Source organism: Somniosus microcephalus, chromosome 25 (genome assembly GCF_052327205.1).
Source record: "Somniosus microcephalus isolate GS21.2 chromosome 25, FLI_Smic_1.0, whole genome shotgun sequence".
NCBI classification, from domain to species: domain Eukaryota; kingdom Metazoa; phylum Chordata; class Chondrichthyes; order Squaliformes; family Somniosidae; genus Somniosus; species Somniosus microcephalus.
Window position 1 is genome coordinate 39,903,822 of NC_141011.1, and position 14,725 is coordinate 39,918,546.

Here is a 14,725-nt window from a genome sequence, read left to right on the forward strand (position 1 = left end):
TGTCGGAGGGGCAGTACTGAGGGAGCGCTGCACTGTCGGAGGAGCAGTACTGAGGTAGCGCTGCACTGTCGGAGGGGCAGTACTGAGGGAGCGCTGCACTGTCGGAGGGGCAGTACTGAGGTAGCGCTGCACTGTCGGAGGGGCAGTACTGAGGGAGCGCTGCACTGTCGGAGGGGCAGTACTGAGGGAGCGCTGCACTGTCGGAGGGGCAGTACTGAGGGAGCACTGCACTGTCGGAGGGACAGTACTGAGGGAGCGCTGCACTGTCGGAGGGGCAGTACTGAGGGAGCGCTGCACTGTCGGAGGGGCAGTACTGAGGGAGCGCTGCACTGTCTGAGGGGCAGTACTGAGGGAGCGCTGCACTGTCGGAGGGGCAGTACTGAGGGGGCGCTGCACTGTCGGAGGGGCAGTACTGAGGGAGCGCTGCACTGTCGGAGGGGCATTACTGAGGGAGCGCTGCACTGTCGGAGGGGCATTACTGAGGGGGCGCTGCACTGTCGGAGGTGCTGTCGTTCAGATGAGACATTAAATTGTTCTCTCAGGCCGACGTAAAAGATTACACAGCACTATTCGAAGAAGAGCAGGGAAGTTCTTCCTAGTGTCCTGGCCAATATTTTTCCCTCAACCAACATCACTAAAAAACTGATTATCTGGTTATTATCACATTGCTGTTCGAGGGATCTTGCTGTGCACAAATTAGCTGGTGTGTTTCCTACATTACAATAGTGACTACACTTCAAAAGTACTCATTAGCTGTAAAGGGCTTTGGGGCGCCCTGCGGTCATGAAAGGCGCTTTATAAATGCAAGTCTTTCTTTCTTTCTCCTCTTCTCCCGAAGGCACTGCCATTGGAGCACTGAGCCACATGGAACAGAAAATGCCTGAGTTGATCCCCAGTCTGCACTGAGTTAGCTGCTCTTAATTAAACGGGTCACTGGGCTTGGCTGCAATGCTTTCCACCATTGAATAACCGGATAATACTCACTGCCTAGGCTTAGTGAAGAATGGGCACATAGGATGAGATAGCGGAGGGCTGCCAGTGCTTATGAAACTGCTCCGGAGGAGGAGAGAAATTAGACCCTCTTTCCTAGTGGCAGCGTTCCAGGAGAGGGGGAGCCTGGCACCTAATGACAGCGTGTATCTGTACCACTGGCAGCTCTGTGGAGGCTCTTCCTTGACTGCTGAGCTTGTTAATTTCAAAACTTCTGCTTTGGAGGATTAGCAAATTTTGGAGCCTTTGAATCCAGTCTGAATTTATCTGGATGTTCGTCTCCAGTGAATTATGTGTGGGGAATTTCAGATGGCTCTTGATGAATGCTGCTGTGCTGATGAAGAGAGTTTAAACAGAATTAGGTCCGATAAGAGCTTCAGCAAGAGGACTGAGGGCAGCACATCCGTCTCCACGCAGCCTTAGCAGCTTGCAGACTGCAGCCGCTGGTACCCTCGCAAGGAGACAGGAGATGCTGACTGTGTCAACAGACTGCCAGAAAATACTTTATTGATCTTTTTACTGGCACAAACCTGTACTTGGGTCTATAGCATGAGGCTGTTTTATAAATATTTTATGGAGCTTAAAATAATGGAGCTCTTAAAAGGGCGATGTCACTATTTCAGGAGCCAAGACTGTCAGAGGAGCTGCAAGCAATTCCTGCCACAGTGACAACACGGGTATGCAGCACAATAGTTTGATGCAAATGACCTGCAGGTGTCCGCTTGGCTCAGTTGGTAACATGTAACTCTCTGCTCTAAACGTTAGTAGGTTGTTCAAGTTCCACTCCCGTGACCCGAGCACATAATCTAGGCTGACACTGCAGTGCAGTACTGAGAGCACCTACATTGTCAGAGGGAGCTGTCTTTCAGATGAGATGTTGAACTGAATCCCAGTTTGCCTGTTTAGGTGGATGGTGAAGATCCCATGGCACTAGTCAAAAAAAAACATGGATTTTCATAGTGTACTGGCCAACATTCCTCCTCCCCACCCACACCGCCAAAAACAGATTACTGTAACTGGCCATTTATCTGCTGTGTGTAAAATGGCTATCGTGTTGCCCACATAACAACAGTCACTGCACTTCAAAGTAAGTCACTATATGTGAAGTGCATTAAGACATTTCTGAGAAATTATGTTGAATGCTATTTTTCAGTTGAGAAACCAAGGTGAAAGGCCAAGGCCTAGTGCAGGACACCTCTAAGGTTGAAAAGGAGAGAAGATGAGCTAAATCCAGAAGCAGTGAGGCCAAGCTTGGGTTTAAAAGCATGAGGATTGTAAGAAAGAAAGAAAAAAGAAAGAACACATTTAAATAGCACCCTTTACGACCTCAGGACATCCCAAAGTGCTTTTTAACTACTGTTTAAATGTAGTCACTGTTGTAATGTAAAAAACGCAAGGTCCCACAAACAGAAATGAGATAAATGACCAGATAATGTTTTGTTGATGTTGGTTCAGGGATAAATGTTGGTCACGACACCGGGTATAACTCTCCTGCTGTTCTTCGTAAAGTGCCATGGGATCTTTTACATCCAGCTGAGAGGGCAGACAGGGCCTCGGTTTAATGTCTCATCCAAAAGACGGCACCTCCGACAGTGCAGCACTCTCTCAGTACTGCACTGAAGTGTCAGCCTAGATTATGTATGCAAGTTTTGAAGTGGGAGTTGAACCCACGTTCTTCTGACTCCAAGGCGAGCGCGCTATCACTGAGTGGCTGACCAACTGAGCCACGACTGATATCTAGGAAGAACATTAGATCGAGGGAGGTGAGGAGTGCCATGATTTTGAACTTCAACAAAACGAGGGAGATCTAGTTTTACAGGGTCTTCGCAAATGACAGAGTGGGACCAGGGCGGGGACTTCAGAAGCCAGGAATTCCCGTTCCTGGCTCTGGATGAGGACCCGGCGTATCAGTGACATTTGGTGCGCCATGTGAGATGAGGCATATTGTCCTCATCAAGTGAGCTTGTGGGCCTACCAATGCAGTCCAGGACTGGTAAGCGGCCCTCAGAGGGAAAAAAAACGTGTAAAATTTTTTGGGATCAGCCTTTTGCTCCTGGGGCTGATTGGAGCAGTGTCGGAGTGGGGGAGCACAGACCGCCATATCCATGGGTGGAATTTCCACTGGCATGGTACCAAAGAAGCACTCCCAAGTGGTAGTGCTACTTGCTGTGCACGTGCAAAAAAGATGCCCTCCCACTGACCCCACAAAGTCCGTCTGGTCAATATTGAAGATGCAACTGCCACCTGTGGAATTTCGGGCCTAAGTGCGCAATTCCTAGAGTGGGGCTTGAGCCCACAATCTTCTAACTCAGAGGGTGACCAACTGAGCCATGTTGACACTCCGTCACTGTGGAAAAACTGCATTTCAGCAACATTGACAAGGCCGTAAGCTCCCTGTTTAAGATTTTTTCTAATCTTTGTGCCTGGTATACTGATGTTATTTCACAGAAAAAATGCACTTCCTGTATCTACTCATTTTATTATCTGGTATTAGATTATCCTGTGGCCAGCGATCTCTCTAAGTCATGCTTTCTCTTATCGGCAGGATCTGACATTAGGCACATCTCTCTTGTTTGACTGAGTTGATTTGCCTTTCTTAAATACGTCCATAAATAAATAGATCTGACTGTTAGTAATTCACAGTTAGCTTCTCCACAGCAGATCTAAGCAGTTCGTAGGGGTTGCAGGGGGGGGTGGTGGTGATGGAAGGAGTCTTACTTAAAACCCAGTACCATTTCCCAAAAGAGAAAATCTGGTGCCTCAAATGCACTGACATCATGAATGTTCACAGATTGATCCTGCAAGTCAGCAGAGAGCAGGCAAAGAGATGAAAGGCAAAGTCAGCCTTTCTCCAGTCATTCCCAGTGATATCCATGGACTGGCCCTCGGGCAAAGTGAGCTTCAGAGAGCTCATTCATAAATAGCCGTGCCTGGGCAATGTGCCGCCAGAGACAACTTCTGTTCTAATCAACTTCAAAGGGGCACCCTAAAGATATGATATTTTGATGTATAATATTTATTACAAAGTCTTTGACATCTTTGTTGGTTGAAATGTAACCTTGTGTTTAATTATAACTCTGTCGCTAAATGATTCCTCCTATATATGTGTGTATGTATAATATATAAAGATCAAGAGTCTGGGGAAAGAAATGGAAAGATCAAAATTACCGCATCGTCTTTCAAAGACTCCAACAGTCTCCTCGCCTCTGAGAGTTTCGGCAATGAATTAACCCTTTGAATAGTGAATTTCCCATGCATCTTCCACAATAGCAATCTATAGGGTAAATTCACTGATGCTGTACTCCCAGCAGGGAGCCACACTCCAAGGGGGCACAGTTTGGAAATAGGGCTACAATACTATAGTGACAGTTCCCTGACCCCACATTTTCTCTGAGTGCGGGATCGAGCGCCCAGCCCTCTCCTCACCCGCTGTCCACACGGTTACACTTTCCAGCAGAGGTCACTAAACCATGATCAGCGCCCACCCTTGATTCCTCCTCATTATCCAGAGTCGCTGAGGCTCAGTTGTTACACACCAGACCACGGTCCCGGGTGAGATCAGCCAACTCAGCAGACACCAAAGATGAAACCAGGGATGGGGGACGTAACCATTGGACTTGTTGGCACAACTTAAAAGTTGCATCCCATTGAAAAAAGCTTTTCCACACAGAAAGGAGTGAAACGTTGAGTTAAATTTGAACATCCAGCCTGGCGCGATCCTTTAATAAGAGAAATTACACGGAAAGAGTTTCCAACCTGTTGGGAAGCACTGATATGCCTGCTCTCCTCATGTCAGCTGTTGTAATGATCCTGCACAGTGTGTGGTTTAATAATAGAATTACATAGAATGTACAGCACAGAAACAGGCCATTCGGCCCAACTGGTCCATGCACCACACTGCTATTCCTTTCTCCCTTATGTGTTTACCCAGCTTCCCCTTCAATGCATCTGTGCTATTTGTGTCAAACACTCCTTGTGGCAGTGAGTTCCACATTCTAACATAAACAAAACCAATTTGCAGAAAGAGTTTATTTGGAGCAGCTTGATGCCAACATTAGATACTTAACTTAATTTTCAGAAGGGTTGTTCCTGTCTTTTGTGGTGAAAATGCAGTCCTTGCAGAATAGTCATTGAGCTCCCTCCAAAGGCTCCGTTGCTAAATGCACTCTCAAATATGACAGAGACCAGAAAGCTTGCAGGCTCGATGCCCAGTTTATGCCAAGTTAGTTGATCTTGGCCGGGCTGGTCGTAGAAGCGCTACAAGTTGGCCTCCGCACCTGGGGGATGAGGGGAGGAGAGAATATCAGCTAAGTTGTGTTCTTGAAATGGTGTTTAAACAGTTGACAGGTCTGGAGCAGATGAGTTAGAGAGTCCGAGCCATGAAAGTGAGCAGTGAAGTAGGGCTGAGATGTGAGGAACTAGACAGCCCCAGTGCAAAGAAAGCAAACAACCGATAAGAGAATCTGTGCATGTACATTTGACAGACAATTAAGGGGAGCATGATGAATAGTAGTTTTGTCTAATTTGAGTCTTTTTCTGCACACTGCGCAATTAACATTTTTACTCCACGTTTGTACCATCACCAAGTTGGGTGTGAATACAATTGTGATGGACAATTCCGAAAGGCTTGTCTCGCAGCCTTTGCGTGAACCGGTTACACAGTACTATTTAATTTGGCTGGGACTTGGAAACTAGAACAAGTCTAAAGATGAGCAGGTTTTTATGTAAATAGATTTGATGGAGATGCCACTGGTGCTAAAGATCACATCTTCGGGAGCTGATGACTCTGAACGAGCCAGATGGTGTGGAAAAATAATGACATAATTAACAATTCGCAGTTTAGAGGTGCTTACATTTAAATCCAATTTATTTTCCACAAAATGTGGGCACTTCCCACACAATTTGTTTTGCCAGACATCACGCCTTCCACCAATGGAATTTATCTTTTAACTATTTACGTAAAATTTAATCAAATCGCTCATCTCTACTCTGATGGCTCAGTTGGTAAAATGCTGCCCATTGTGGAACTTAGCCACATGGATCAGGAATGTCCCAGATTCAGTCTCCAATCTGTGCCAGGTTAGCTGATGCCAGCTGTTATAATTGGCCTCAGCTCCTCTGATCTAGTGTGGAGAAAATTCAGCAATACTGTACTTGCCGTTTCTGATCGCTATTCAGTGACTCCTGTTGGAAAATATGTACGAGTGGATATTGGGTGACGACAGCATCAGGCTCAATGACGCAATCAGGCTACTGGTCTGGCAACGCCTCGATTTTAAAATTCTCATCCTTGTTTTCAAATCCCTCCATGGCCTGCCCTTCCCTATCTCTGTAATCTCTTCTGCCCCACAACCCCTAGAGATATCTGCGCTCCTCTAATTCTGGCCTCTTGAGTATCCCTGATTTTAATCGCTCAACGTGCCTTCAGCTGCCTAGGCCCTAAGCTCGGGAATTCCCTCCCTAAACCTCTTTCCTCCTTTAAGACGCTCCTTAAAACCTACCACTTGACCAAGCATCTGCCCTAATTTCTGCTTATATGGCTTCGTGTCAAATTTTGTTTTATAACATTTACTGTGTTAAAGGCACTGTAAAAAAAAAAAAAGACTTGCATTTATATAGCACCTTTCACGACCACCGGACATCTCAAAGTGCTTTTGGAGTAGAGTCGCTGTTTTAATGTGGGTATAAATACAAGTTGTTGTTGTTGTGATGCCCCCCACTGTCAAATAGCCCATTGATACTCATTGCCTAGGCTTACTGATGAAGATAGCTCACGTGGACCCAAGTGCTGCCAATGCCCATAGAACTATGCCACAACAAGAGTTAGTGTCTTCAGCAGAGATGGGGTAAAATATAAGGACTTTTTTTAAATCATTAAAATTACAGTATTACAGCCATTACTGGTTACTTGAATTTCTTTTTAAACAAAAATATAGGGGGGCGATTTTCCCCAGATACTTTAGGCACTAAAGTGCCTCCAAGATGGCCAAGTTGGGGACATGAGCTGCTATGCTGGCTTAGCCTGCCTTTAGCGCAAGACGCCATCTTTGTAAAGGAGTTGAAGCGCGCGCTAGGACTGGTGGGCCCAAGGATCTTTAAGGCTCTGATTGACAATTAAATTGCCTGCTAGCGCTCATAGAATTTTTCTACTTGATTTGTTGCTTTTTTCAGTTATTTGGCCAATTGCAGTTTTCTACCCACTGATCAACCTGTCCAGCCTCACATGGCCTCCCATCCTCTAACTCTGACCTCCTGTGCATGCTCCCCCTCTTCCAACACTCCACCATTAGAAAACTACTAAAAGCTGGCCAACAGCTTCACAAAAGCTGACAGTCCAAATATAGCCCTAAAACATAGCTGTGAAGATGAGTGATTGCAGTGGGACACAGACAGATTATTACTTAAACTGCAGGTGTATCCAACATTTGATCACTTTCATCATGCAGGAAGAAAAAGTCCTAAAGTGCATAAAAGTGACGCTTGCAACAATAATGAACTTAAAATTACTGCAAGGGGTGTAACTGATGAAGGTGCGAGGTTTGTTTTTTCGGAGGCTTAGGAGCATACGCCCCAGAAAGTTTTGATTTTTGACACTGCGTTTTGTGAATTTTCCAGCATTTTGGAGCCTCCTGTAATTCTGTCTTTCAAACTAAAAATAATTCCTCCTGGAATGGTTAGAGATATTGTAAATGTGAAAGCAAAAGTAGTCGTATGGACTTTAATAAGTCAAAATAAATGGGTTAAAGCCATCCATTAAAATACTAGAGGAAGTCAAAAGAACATGTTAAGCATTTGTTCTCTATTATTACCAACATTAATTAAAGCTTATGTTGCTCTTTTGAACTTGTGAAAAAAGATTTTTTCTTTTACTCGCATCCACAGCCTTTTGGGGGAGAGAGTTTCAGATTTTCACTGTGTGAAAAAGTGTTTCCTGATTTCACTCCTGAACGGCCTAACTCAAATTTTTTAAGATTATGCCCCCTTGTTCTGAATTCCCCCACCAGAGGAAATAGTTTCTCTGTATCTAGCCTATCAGATCACTTTATCATTTTAAACATCTCAATTTGATCACCCTTCAACATTCTAATCTCAAGGAAACACAAGCCAAGTTTATGCAAATTGTCTTCATAATTTAACCCTTTAAGCAGTGGTATCATCGTGGCAAATCTGCACTGTACTCCCTTCGAGGCCAATAAATCCTTCCTGAAGTCCAGTGCCCAAAAACTGATGGCAGTACTCCAGATGGCACTGACCAAGGCTTTGTTTAACTGAAGCATAATCTCCTCACTTTTGAAGTCCAACCCTCTTCAGATAAAGGCCAACATTCCATTCGCCTTTTTGATTACTTTTTGTACCTTTCTCCTCCACAGCTCCGAGTCTCTCACCATTAAGAAAATATTTCGCCAGCTATCTTGGCCCTACTCCCTGAAACTCCCTCATCTACTTCTGTCTTCACCTTTAAAAGCTTCTCTTAATTCACCCACAAAGGCTCGGTGTCCATTCTTTTCTTCCTCTGTGCAGGGCCTTTTTTCCCCCCTACGTTAAAGACCCTATTTAAATGCAACTTCTTGTTAATCTCAATTCAGTAATTATTTGATGTGGAATTTTATATAACAAATATCTGTCTTCCTTGTATTAGCTTCGTTATGCTTCACATAAGTGCACCACATCCACTTACCCATACCGTGTATAAATGGTTGATCTAAGTAAATCAATCTAATTTGATGAATACAGACCCAGAAATTGCTTGGACAGTGTGAGTGACAATGACTGAAATATTACCTATTTACTGAAAGCTCTTTGTTTCTCTCCTAGGTACATCAGACCCCACACCTGTCAACGAAAGAAAAGCGACAAAGCAGCAGGATGGAGCTCTTTACGGTAATTGTGTCTTTTTATACCCTTGTGGCAGAGCCCCACTCCTGCACCAGCCTTCATTGTTATTGAGGGGCCTGGGGTCCTTTCTGCGATGTGCCTGTGGAATATGAGCTGACCGCCACACAGCTTGGGCAGCCAGCAAGTGCTAACAGCACCAGGTAGAATCTAATCATTTTCAGGAACACAAAGAAGGCACGTTAAACCTGACGAGCATGGCTTTTTGTTATAGATCAACTCCACTTCCCCACCTTCGCACTGTAGCCTTTAAACCAGGAGTGTAAGTGGTCACTGAGATACCTACCATGGAGCCTAAATATAAATTTTTAAGTCCAAGTTCTCATTAATTTCTATAAGTCGCAAGTTGCTGACACAAATTGATCTTGATTTTCTGATTTAAGATTTATCCACCAATATGCCAACAGCACTGAGAACAACCTTTTTCCCCAGGCCTATGAAATTCAACAGGACAAACCATGAGTAAGAAATAGTTACATTGTTATAGTATCACATCGTTAAATGGAGCTACTTTGGTATGGAACTACTTTGGTATGGTGTAGTTATATTGCTATGTGGCACACTGTGCACAGTGCAGCGTCGGACATCTTGTATCACTCCGCACCATGCGGCAGCACTGTAACAAAGCAAAAAATACAGCTGAGTAAAAGCACTAACTAAAATGAACTAAAAGTGTCTGTAATATATATAGTATAAGAACACAAGGAGACACAACATTGCTTTGTTACAGTGCTGCCGCATGGTGCGGAGTGATACAAGATGTCCGACGCTGCACTGTGCACTGCCCGTGTGCCACATAGCAATATAACTACACCATACCAAAGTAGTTCCATACCAAAGTAGTTCCATTTAACGATGTGATACTATAACAATGTAACAATTATAACATCAATAAAACTGAACTGCTGGTCTCACAGACCACATATGACACGGAGCCTGTAGTTTAGACATCCCTGCTTTATTTCTTCTCTCTCAAGAAACGCACCTAATTGCGCCAGAACCCATTTATACTGTTCACTGTAGTGGCTTTCCCTGATGGCTCGTTCCACAAATCTATTTCCTTTGGGTTAAAAAGTTCCTCCCGACTTTAGTTCTTGCTTCTAACTTCCTACTTTACGTCACGTCAACTGATAGAACAGGGTGGGTTACAAAAACAGTTCTGCTCACATCAAACGATAGGAAGTGCTGGTGGTACAAATTGATTTTATCTGCTGTGAGACAGGGAGTTGGTTCAGCCACTATCTGTGTCAGAATGATCTACAGAGAGACATTCAGTGCCAGGAGTTTAATGACCGTGAAAGAGTTAATACAGACGACACGTATAATGACACAAATACATGTCACACATCTGTGGCTTCAGCGTGGATAGAGATGGAGGATCCATGTGCACTGCTGTCCCTGGGGCAGTGCATGTTTCACAGGTTGTTGGTTTTCTGCGAGTTATTTGCCTCTTCACAGCTGGGGCCTCCCTCAGAGCTCACAGTCTCCATTTCTACAGTCAAAACTGGATGTGGAAGATTTCCATTGGTTAGGTCCATTAGGTGGTGACCTTTCAGGCACACTCACTCCTGCCACCTGTGGGTAACCTCTATTACTGCACCTTATCAAACCTGCTGCTGTATGTAGGCAAAATTCACCACATCTCTTAGTATGTTTTCAACTCAAATGTAAAGTTAGCTCTCTTGTCTCAGATGGTAGCACTCTCGCCTTCAAATCAGAAGGTTGTGGTTTCAAGCCCCAGAGACTTGAGCCCATAATCCCAGTTGACACTGCAGTGCAGTACTGAGGGAATGCTGTCATTCGGATGTGGTGTTAAACCAAGGCCTCTTTGCCTCTCCCAGTTGTTTTGGTAGATGTTAAAAATCCCATGACACTATTTGAAAAAGAGCAGGGAGTTCTACTGGTGCCCTTGCGAATAGGTCCCACAACCAACCCTACCACAGAACAGGTTAACTGGTAAATCATCTCATTGCTGTTTGTGGGGCCTTGCTCTGTACAATATGGCTGCCATGTTTACCTGAATAACAATAGCAACTGCACTTCAAAAAGTAATTCATTTGATGTAAAGTGTTTTGCAACATCCTGAGAGATGTGATGAGGCTGTGGTGGAGCCACTAAAGGACTCAGACCGTTTGTATATAATTCCCTTTAACAACATGTTAGCTACAGCCTGAGTCTGTATCTTTAATTGTACTGTTTACTTGTATAGAGCGTGATCACTTTAACAGCGCGGGTAAACACGATGACGTCACGCCGTACATCACGTGATTCCCCCACTGGCGGGAAGAACGTGATGACGTCATGATGTCAACCACGGGACCAGCCAGCAGTCCTTGTGGAGCCTCCGAACTGAATAGACCTACACTCGATGTTCTCCTGCAGTTACTTGTTTAAACCTGTTAGTTTCCATTAAACTTCGTTTTGTTTAAGCGCCTGAGTGGACCTCAGTCTTTGGATAGGAACTAGACATTCCTACAAGGTAATACTTAAATACAAGTTCTTTAAGTTTTGCATATATTTACAAAGTAGGAATATACCCTAGCTTGTAGCAATTTCATTCAAAGTTATTTGCTGTCCTACACTGCCCTGCTCCGGAATTCAGTTCCCACTGAAATAAAATCCGTTCAGTCTCATAAGAGAGTCTGAAAATATTAACACAGGTAATGCTGCGTGTCGGGTCGCCAACGCTCCAGGATTGCCCTGGAGTCCCCAGGAATGAAAAATGAATCCCCAGGACACTGCTGCAAGCAACCCGGGACAAAAATCATAGAGCCATTAAAACAACTTGTGTGATTTCTTATTTTTTGTTTGACTGGGCGGGGCAATTGGAGGCGTGAGGTCATGTGATGAAAGTTCCAGGAATACGTCCAACCAGAGTTGGCAACCCTAGCTGTGTCTCTGTGATGCTTTCACTTTGTATCTTGCTGACAGAACCGCCCTTGTAAACCAGCTACTGCGACTGAATAGATAAGATGTCGTTTTCTCCTGCAGTTTTCCCCCTCTCCTCTCCTGAAGTGACTACAATTGCTGTGGTACGTTTCCATTGGCGCCAGATTCACCCAAGTGACTATTCTTTGCGTGTGCAGCTAGATTACAAGTGCTGGCAGGCTACTTTACCACGGAAGGCACCACAAATGAGCCTGATCCTATCCTCACCCGACATCCATACGCACACATCTTTCAACAGGGGTTACTTGATCGTGCATGGGGTGCTTTCACCCCCCTCCCCCCCACCCCAAGGCTCTGGCTGTGGCTAATCAGCTAACTCATCTACCCCAGGGATCAAATCAAGGCCCTTCTTGGCTTGAATGGCTTAGTACTACAGTAGGTGGTGCCTCACCAATCGGACCACCCAGGGAGTTGCCAATTACGCTTTTATCGGTTGAATTTTCAGAAAGAACATCTACAGGATTTAGGAAAGATAATCTTTTGGCCTTTCCTCTCAGCATTTGATATCCAAGTGAAGTAATATTGGTGAAAACTGTAGGAGGTGGAAAGTTTTGGGGAGAATCTTATTCAGAGACTAGTACAAAATGCGGGAATTTGCCAAACATGTTTAATTTGCCAGCACAGATCATATGGCCTGGCTTAGGGCACAATGGTTTACAGATGGCTACTGACTGTAGTACTGGAACAGGTTATACAGCACGAAACCTGGTATTAGTTGTGACAGAAATTGATAGTGTTTCAACCCAGTGTTTATCAGTACATAGAAGATTAACTGTACTGCCAAATAGCTCTTGAGAAGATTCTCTTTTTTAATCCTATGCAGATCAAATTTTACGCTGTCCTGTTTACAGTTTACTGAAGCGCTCGGTTAGCCTGACATGTTCCAGACTGAGCTCTTTCATAATCAGGCTGTTGAGCAGGTTGTTCTGATGTTGGGCAAAGGCAGAAAAACAAACCCTGGGTAGCTTCCTGCACCTCTGCACGCTCTTTATCTGGCTGCGACATCCATTGTCACGGCAGTGGGAAGCATTGCATGAAGTTCCATTTTTCATTCACACTCTTCCCTCCCCCCCCCTCCCCCCACCCACCCATATTTCTCCCCTTGTCCTTCTACTCCTGAAGCTGGTGACTCTTGTTGGGGTAGGGCTCCACAGGTTGGCTGTACTCACCCAAGAGCCGATTCTTTTGTGAGTCTAGACTGGGTAATGAGTAAGAAAGAAAGAAAGAACTTGCATTTGTATAGCACCTTTCATGGCTCTGGGACACCCCAAAGCGGTTTACAGCCAAATACAGTACTATTGAAGTTTTTAGTCACTGTTGCAATGTAGGAAACGTGGCAGCCAATTTGCACACAGCAAGGTCCCACAAACAGTGTGATAATGACCAGATAATCTGTTTTAGTGATGTTTGTTGAGGGATAAATATTGGCCTGGACACCAGGGAGATCGCCCCTACTCCTCTTCAAAATAATGCCATGGGATCTTTTACGTCCATCTGAGAGGGCAGACAGGGTCTCGGCTTAACTTCTCATCCGAAGGACGGCATCTCCAACAGCGCAACACTCCACTGGAGTGTCAGCCTGGATTTTGTGCTCAAGTCCCTGTAACGAGACTTGATCCCACAACCTTCTGACTCGGAGTCAATAGTCCTACCACTGAGCCATGGCTGATCGTATTTGATCATTATGGCTGAGCCTGATCCCATTCTCACCTGAGGTCCACACATGCATTCCTAGAACAGGATCATTGGATAGTGATTAAGAGTTAGAACGTTGACTAATTCCTACCACACCTTCTCCCCACCTCAACCTGCGAACACTGAGTTCAATTGTAGCAACCCCCACCTCCATCCTGGCTGAGATCAGTCAGCTTGGCACTGGCCAGAGGTCACACCTAGGACCTTCCTGGTGTACATGGTTCAGTACCATACTATGTGACACATTTACCCAACAACAGCTTTCATTTGTTTTGCACTCCTCACATGCAGGAAAGTCTCTGAGTGCTCTATATTAAAGGAGGAGGAAAAATAACTGTGCGCGCTGAGTAAGAGGGGGGTTTTGAAGGCAATGAGGGAGGTGGCAGGGCAGGGAGTTCCCACTCCTGATTGTTATCTAGAGACCCCTGCTAGAAGCAAGTGTGTGTCTGCTTTTTAGATAGCTGCTGGCATTCATTGTCCAGTTCACGAATGGAAAATTGGCACTTTGCTAAGGTACTGGAGGGCAACCAGCAACTGTGGAGCTATATACCCCAGCAAGGAACCAATGCCTTCATTAAGTAGAGGGTAGCAACAGACAGAAAAAGGAGAATAAAATATTTGATTAGTTTGACAGAATAATGAATAGCAGGGAGTGAGCTGCAGTATTAATGTAATGGAGAGATGAGATCATGAATGTTAGCCCAACCCTAAGACTGAATGACAGGTTTGCTTTCACTCCCATCGCCTGTTCTAAAAGATTTTAAAAACAAAACCATTTTTGATGTAACTCCATAATTCTGCATCTACTGTATCATGATTATTGTATATAACTATTCAATCTGTAACGTTACGCACCAAATGTAGTCTTCAGTTGAAGTAGGGTTAGAGGGCGGGGATAACTTGTTGTTGAGAGACAATTATTTGAACATGTGGAATCTAGATGAGTGTTTACTGCCCCCAAGCTTGATCCTCTCCTCACCTGACATCTACAAGCCAGGGTCACTGGATAATGGTCAGGAGCAGGAACCCTGCCTGATTTTACTCTTACATAATCTAGGAGTGCTGAGGCCAAACGTAGCATGCCAATTGCTTATTAGAAACATAGAAACATAGAAGATAGGAGCAGGAGTAGGCCATTCGGCCCCTCGAGCCTGGTCCGCCATTCAATGCGATCATGGCTGATCATCCAAATTCAGTA

The 14,725-nt window shown here is 44.8% G+C and overlaps 1 protein-coding gene across 6 annotated transcripts in view; it reads left to right on the plus strand.

The window, feature by feature from the left end:
- Positions 1-14,725, plus strand: part of LOC147100723 (MORN repeat-containing protein 1-like) — a 166,396-nt gene that overhangs the window by 58,289 nt on the left and 93,382 nt on the right. For all 6 annotated transcript variants that reach the window (XR_015073540.1, XM_085967259.1, XM_085967258.1 and 3 more), the window contains one exon: positions 8,806-8,871. Coding sequence is in view for 5 of the 6 variants with exons in the window: in XM_085967259.1 (XP_085823385.1) it covers positions 8,806-8,871 (66 nt within the window). In the remaining variant the exon portion in view is untranslated. The remainder of the gene's footprint in view (positions 1-8,805; positions 8,872-14,725) is intronic.